The sequence below is a fragment of the Alligator sinensis genome, unplaced genomic scaffold (genome assembly GCF_000455745.1).
Source record: "Alligator sinensis unplaced genomic scaffold, ASM45574v1 scaffold260_1, whole genome shotgun sequence".
Classification (NCBI taxonomy): Eukaryota; Metazoa; Chordata; order Crocodylia; family Alligatoridae; genus Alligator; species Alligator sinensis.
This window is the reverse complement of record NW_005842431.1, coordinates 594,370-601,479: the sequence shown is the minus strand read 5'-3', so window position 1 is coordinate 601,479 and position 7,110 is coordinate 594,370. Positions and strand designations below refer to the sequence as shown.

At 50.0% G+C, this 7,110-nt stretch overlaps 1 protein-coding gene across 1 annotated transcript in view; it reads right to left on the bottom strand.

Moving 5' to 3' along the window:
• Positions 1-1,730: 1,730 nt before the first annotated feature.
• The window catches only part of LOC102370007 (C-factor-like), a 13,319-nt gene continuing 7,939 nt past the window's right edge, over positions 1,731-7,110 (bottom strand). Inside the window, 3 exon segments of the mRNA XM_014523005.2 lie at positions 1,731-1,897; positions 4,931-5,041; positions 6,957-7,110. The exon segment at positions 6,957-7,110 is cut by the window's right edge and continues 41 nt beyond it. Coding sequence (XP_014378491.2) covers positions 1,784-1,897; positions 4,931-5,041; positions 6,957-7,110 — 379 coding nt within the window. The 3' untranslated portion in view covers positions 1,731-1,783.

Here is a 7,110-nt window from a genome sequence, read left to right as displayed (position 1 = left end):
TGAAAATGGGAACCACATTGGCCCTTTTCCAGTCCTCTGGCACCCCACCAGAGCACCATGAGTGCTCGTAAAGCCATGCCAGGTGTCCCGCAATGACCTCTGCTAATTCCCTCAGCACTCTGGGGTGGAGATCGTCAGGACCAGCTGATTTAAATATGTCCAGTCCCTCCAGAAGTTCCCTGACTAGGTCCTCACTGACCCTAGGCCTAGATGCGCCTCCCTTGAGGCCTACGAGGGTCCTGGTGGAGGGTGGGGGCGTGATCTGGTCCCTGCTCCGAAAAATGGATGCAAAGAAATTGTTAAATAGGTTAGCTTTGTTATCTGGTGTGACCTCCAGATTTCCTAGCATGTCTTGCAGAGGCCCCATGTTACCCGGTACCTTCTTTTTACCCCCTATGTATTTAAAAAAGGACTTCTTGTTGTCCTTGATCCGGGTAGCTAGTCCCAGTTCCATCTCCGCCTTGGCCTTCCTGACCACCTCCCTGCAGTCCCGAGCAACCGAGGTATAGTCCTCCCTGGTGATGGCCCCTCCCTTCCATTGGGTGTACACCTCCTTTTTAGTTAGGAGACATTCCCGTATGCTTTTGGTGAGCCATGGGGGCTTTTGCGCCCTCTTGCCCCCTTTGATCCGTGTTGGGATTACCTCCCTTTGGGCTTGGAGGATCGTCTCCTTAAGGAACAACCACTCTTCTTGGACACCCAACTCCTCTCCCTTCCAGGACCTCAGTACCTTCCCGACTATTCTCCTTACCTCATTGAAATCCGCCCTCCTGAAGTCCAGGGCTGCTGCCTTTCTGCAGGCCTTTGCCACCTTGCGCTGGATGGTGAATTTCAGCAGGCAATGATCGCTGTCGCCCAAGTGGTCGAGCACCCGCAGACCCCTCACCATTGTTGCCCGTGGCCAGGACCAGGTCCAACAAGGCATCTCCCCTGGTGGGGCTGTGAACTTCCTGGGTTAGATGGAGGTCCTGTATTTTGTCTAGGAACCTACGTGAGCGGTCAGACCGGGCTGACTGCTCTTCCCAGCAGATGTCTGGGAAGTTCAGGTCACCCATGATGACTTAGGGCACTCGTTGACTTAAGGCACTAATCGTGGCTCTAATTGTGCCCTTCATAGCCACACCCATGTCTCACAGCTCTTGCTCTAATTCTGTTTCCCCACTTCAGAATCAGCTTTCCTGGCCCAGGACCTTGCAGGGATTGAAGCATGGAGTGCCCCTCAGGCAATCCCTGTGGCCTCTATACTGCCCCATGGTCACAACCCAAACCTCTGGTTCTACTTAAAGACCAAAATATAAGTATAACACTACCAGTTTCTAACATAATCTCATATCCTACCTTGGGTCTCTACACACTGCAAACCCTTCTCCAGGCTTTCAGCTTCCCTGCAGCCACTCCTGCAGACAGGCGTCCCTCTCCTTCAGGGGATCAGGACCAGATTGCCTGCTCTGGCTCTTGGCTGAGTTTGTATCTCCCTGCGCTCCACCCATTTCTGGTCACATGCCCCCGCCTTAGCTCTCTCCCTGAGCCCAAGTATTCCCCTTTAGCTGAATGAGCAGCTTGCACAGTAGCTGGCCTAAGCTCAGTAGCCCACCTCAGAATGCAGCTTTACCCTGCCACTCTTCCCTGTTAAAGAAATGGAGGCCTTGGTCCCCTGTTACAACTGACTTTAGATCAGCAGATATTTTTATTCAAACATTGATCATACATGCACTGATCTTGGTGCTGGCATGGTTCCTGCAGGCTGCTCTTGTACTCCTTTCTTCCTCTTCTTGCTGGGCTCTCACCAGGGCACAGTCTTTCCTTCCCAGTTCAGTAGGATCCCATGGTGTTTTTCAGACAGGTTGCATAACACCTTCATAATCCCATTCACACTCTCATCCACTGTCAAGTCTGCCTGTGACATTCAAGCAAGAGTGGAAGATATAATGAGATTTTCCATCTCTGGTGCATTAAGTGCATGAAGGTCAGGGGCAGATCCAGGGGGGTGCACTGATATACTTGCACTCTCCTTTGATTCCTGCTCCACCCGAAGTTTAAAACCAACTGCCTTGCAGTGGCAGCAGCATTTCTAGTCAGGCAGTGCTGAGGAAGTCCACTGATTTCATGGCTCATTATCATCTGCCCGATCCCTTCTAACCAATTCATTCCACAGGTGTTAACAACCTTCTCTTCTTTCTAATGGCCTTGATGTCCCACCAATCAAGCTATCCTTTGTACTGCAATTCTGCTGCCTGTTTCCTGCTCCTGGTAAGGAAGCTTCTATATCAGAGCCCTGCAGATTATTTGTAACTCATTGAAATTAAGTTACATTTGTTTTTCTTCAGTCTTAAACTGAATAATACAGCCCTAGGCCCCTAGCATATTAGTAAAGCTTTTAGTTTATTTTTAACTGTAGAAAAATATGTGTTGGTTCTTTATGTGATGATGCCCCTTAACATCTGCACCCTGCTTTTCAAAATTCTAGATCTGCCCATGCAAGGATAGATGCTGGTTTTCAGCCTCTTCTAAAACAAAGCCCCATCATATACCATAAAAAATACCATCAACCCTATTGGGCCATATCAACAGGAACATGACTCCTGTTTGCAAACCCATGGCCAAGGACGAACCCTGAATCAAGGTTCCTCTCTGCAGCAAGGAAATTGAACATTTCCTGCCCACGCTCCACAAACCCACAACTATAAGCATCCTCCAAACACGAACTTCCTTTGGTGAGGCCTCTCCAGGATTGCTCCCTTTGGCCACTCTCAAGCACACACATGAGCCAAGGCTCAAGAATAGGTCCAGAAGTACCAGCTCAGTGCAGCATTACTAGTAAACTTCTGGGTTTGATGTGAGTCTGAAGGGGCAGGTTGTTAGAGCACTGGGGAGAGGGGGTGCCAGGTATAAGCAAGTCCCATGTGGCCTCCTGCTGGACTGTCACTGTCACCAGTGAGCTGTTTTTATAAGCACCATGGACCAGTTCCACAAATGTGTTTATTTAAGGCTTTCCTAGGGCATATTCACCTCAAAGAGAATCAGCCTAGAAAGGGTTAATAAGGTTCAAAATGACTTCTCCACCTTCAACAGAAGATTGTAGCTCCAGGAGAGGGGACACCAGGTAGGGAAGCATTAGGCCAGAGGTGCTCAACCTTTTGGTCCTTTGGGCCTGGTGCATGGTGCAAGGCCATGGTGTACAGGGTTGGCACCATTGTGCCTGGATCTTGTCTTGCACCATCTGGATCAGGTCCCACATACCAAGATCCTGACTGACACTGCCGAGATCAGGCCTTGCATGCCCAGATCCTACCTTGTGCTACTCAGATCTTGCTTCACACACCCTGGATCCTGGCCTGGAGACTGGCAACTCTGCTAACTCTCCTGGTCTCTTAAGCAAAGGAGACTTTTGTCTGAATTAAGTATCAGCCTGTACTAAGCATGGTGCTCATCCAGTAGGGGCTGTATGAATGAACTGTAAGGTGGATAAAAAACTGGCTAGTGCATCTGGCTCAGAGGGAAATAATCAATGGCTCAATGTCTAGCTGGCAGCTGGTAACAAGTGGAGTGCCCCAGGGGTTGTTCCTGGGGCCAGTTTTGTTCAATGTCTTCATCAATGACATGGAAGATGGCAGAGCGCATCCTCAGCAATTTTGCAGATGAGACCAAGCTGTGGGGAGTAGTAGATACACTGGAGGGTAGGGTTAGGATTCAGAGTGACCTAGACAAATTGGAGGATTGGGCCCAAAGAAATCTTATGAGGTTTAACAAGGGCAAGTGCAAAGTTGTGCACTTAGGAAAGAACAATCCCATGCACCAATACAGGTTGGGGAGTGACTGGCTGGACAGCAGCTCTGCAGAAAAGGACCTGAGAGTTACAGTGGACAATAAGCTGAATATGAGCCAGCAGTGTGCCCTTGTTGCCAAGAAGACTAACGGCATACTGGGCTGCATTAGTAGGAGTGTTGCCAGCAGGTCAAGGGAAGTGATCATTCCCCTTTATTCAGCACTGATGAGGCCTCTTCTGGAGTACTGTGTTCGGTTTTGGGCCCCCCACTACAGAAAGGATGCGGACAAATTGGAGACATCCAGCAGAGGGCAACAAAAATGGTGATGGGCTGGGGGCAGGACTGTCCCTGGGGGGCGGGGGGAGGTGAATCGGACTGACTGCCCAGGGTCCCATGCTTTGGGAGGCCACACGGAGCCAGGCAGAGCAGCCGTGGTGACTTTGTGCTGTTGCCAGCATCACATCTGGCTGCTCGTTCCCCCCGCTAGCCCCCTCCGACAAATCTGCTGCCAGCTTCCTCATGTTTGGAGTGGGGCCCCACACAGGCTGATTTGCCCCAGACCCCACACCCTGCTCTGGTTGTCTCTGGCTGGGGGACGTGACTTATGAGGAGAGGCTTAGAGAACTGGGCTTATTTAGTCTAGACAACAGAAGACCGAGAGGCAATTTAATAGTAGCCTTCAACTACCTGAAGCGGGGTTCAAAAGAGGATGGAGCTAGACTGTTCTCAGTGGTGGCAGATGACAGAACAAGCAGCAATGGTCTCAAATTGCAGCAAGGGAAGTTTAGGTTAGCTATTAGGAAGACATTTTCACTAGGGGAGTAGTAAGACACTGAAACAGGTTACCTAGAGAGGTGGTGGAATCTCTGTCCTTGGAGGACTCTCTGGCTAGACAAAGCTTTGGCTGGGATGATCTAGTTGGGGCTGGTCCTGCTTTGAGCAGGGGTTGGACTAGATGACCTCCTAAGGTCCCTTCCAACCTTAATTTTTTATGATTCTATCAGGGTCCAGCCAATTTTTCCTGTTAAGAAGCATGTCACAGTAGAGGAAAAGCAATGGCACTCCATGACAAAAGGAAATCATTACTTCTCCTCAGACCATCACTCACTGCTAGGAGACATTATTAGCTGTCTGTGAGTTTGGAGGACCACCAGCAGACATACCTCAGAACCTCCCAGGTCTGTTTTCACCCAGCCAGGGTGGATTGCAGTGCACAGGATCCCATCTTGCTTATACTCCAGAGACTGGCACTTAGTGAGCATGTTCAGAGCAGCCTAGAGGGAAATACATCATGAGCAGAAGCAGAATCACAGACGTGGAAAACAAATCAAACCCTTCAAACTCTAAAGTGCTAGGAGGGAAGAGATGCCTGGAAGCCTGCAAAATAGCATATGTGAGGAATCTTTTCTCAATGAAGGTGACTCTTGAAGGTCTGTAGATTGCTTCACAAATTAACCACATGTGTATTCACATCCTGCTTATACCAGAAGTGGGATATCTGTATAATTAATTCAATTTAGTTCAATCCTCTTCAAACTCAGGTAGGCAAAAGGTTATCAAGACCACTTTAGTTTTGAATAAGAGCATCAAAACAGAGCTTTGACGTTATTACAATCACAAAATCATAGAAAAAATAGGGTTGGAAGGGACATCAGGAGATCAACTAGTCCAACCCTCTTGTCAAGGCAGGATTATTCCTATCTAAACCATCTTAGACAAGTGCTTATCTAACCTATTCTTCAAAACTCCGCAAAGAACCCTCTCACACCAGTTATCTCAGACTAACTTTTCTGAGTGGCATCTGTGGAGACAAGCCTTCAAATACATGCCACTTCTCAGTACACTGGCTAAAACTATTTCTGGATAATCATTGCTTTCATTTCCAGTACATAGGTTAAAATTAGGGTTGTCAATTAATCATGATTAATATGTTAATCGTTGTTTGTGTTAATTTTTTAATGTGTTAATCATGCACTTGGTTTTGGGGTCTGTGTCAGGGCTCCGCTTTGCTGCCATCACCAGAGCCTCCAGGCTGCCCTGTGGAGCAGCAGTGGCAGCACAGAGGACCACAGGGCAGCTGCAGTGGGGCGGGGGGGTGGTGTGTGCACAGACACGGACACAGACGGACAGCCACAGCCTGCAGGTGACTAGGAATGCAGCCTGGTGGTGTGTGGAGCAGCTCCCAGCAAGTAAGTCTGTGAAGGAGAAGAGGTGTGGGGGAGAAAAGGGGCTGGGGAGGGGGCGTTTGAGGCCCCTGTTGTGTGCACCCCTGAGGGAGGCGTGGGGGGCACGTGCCACCCAAATCTGTGCAGGGGCAGGGGCAGGCTGCTACTGTGGGCTGGGGCTCTGCACCTTGCCGCTGTTGCCCTGGGACCCTCAGGGCAATGTGGATGTGCCATGTCTCCTGTCCACCTAGCGGTGGGAAGCACAACATGACATTGCGTAGCTCCCAGGGCAATGGCAGCAGGGTGCACAGCCCCACCTCCACTTCATGAACAGATCTGGGGTGCACGTGCTCCTCATGCCTCCCCTGGGGGTATGCACAGCAGCACGAGCAGCTCCCCTCCCTCCCCCCCACTCCCCTGGACAAGCCATGGCTCCATCCCATGACCAGCCCCTACCCCTGCCTTTGCCCCATTCCCTCTCTCACCATGGGGGTCTTGATCTGCACCCTTGCCCCTTCTCTCCCTGATGCCCCTTCCCCCCACACACTAACTTGCTGACAGTGTCTGTGTGTTTGTGTGTCTGCATCTCTGTCTGTGTCTGCATGTCTGTCTGCATCTCACTCCCAAGCCATGGCCCCCCCAGCCCTGCTGCTGCCCCTCACTCCTGACCCACAGTACCCCATGCCCTGCCAGGGTATGCAGGAACCCCACTCCCTGGGCTCCAACCCCAACCCACATCCACCCACAGCCCTCCACACCTTCACAAATCTTTCCCCCACACAAGCACACACACTCTACAGCCACCCCCAACCATACAAAGTACCTGCATAATTTTGCTTAACTGCATTGTTTTGTTTTTAGCTATGTGATTAAAATGGTGATTAATTGTGACTAATCATGATAAACTTTTTCAACTGTTTGACAGCCCATTAACAACAACAGTTTTTGTCTCAAGCTACTAATGAATTGCGAGAGAACCAATTCAGCTGGTGTCCCATGATGGTTTACTCAAAGGGAAACGTACCTTACTGCAGCGGTAGGAGACAACTGGGAACCAGGAATAGGTCTCAGGAGTTTTCTCCATGGATCCCAGAATTGTGGACATATTAATCAGAGCTGCCTTGCTGCAGCTCAGTGGTTTGTGGCTGCTTCCCTGGGCAGCCTTCTTCAGCAATGGC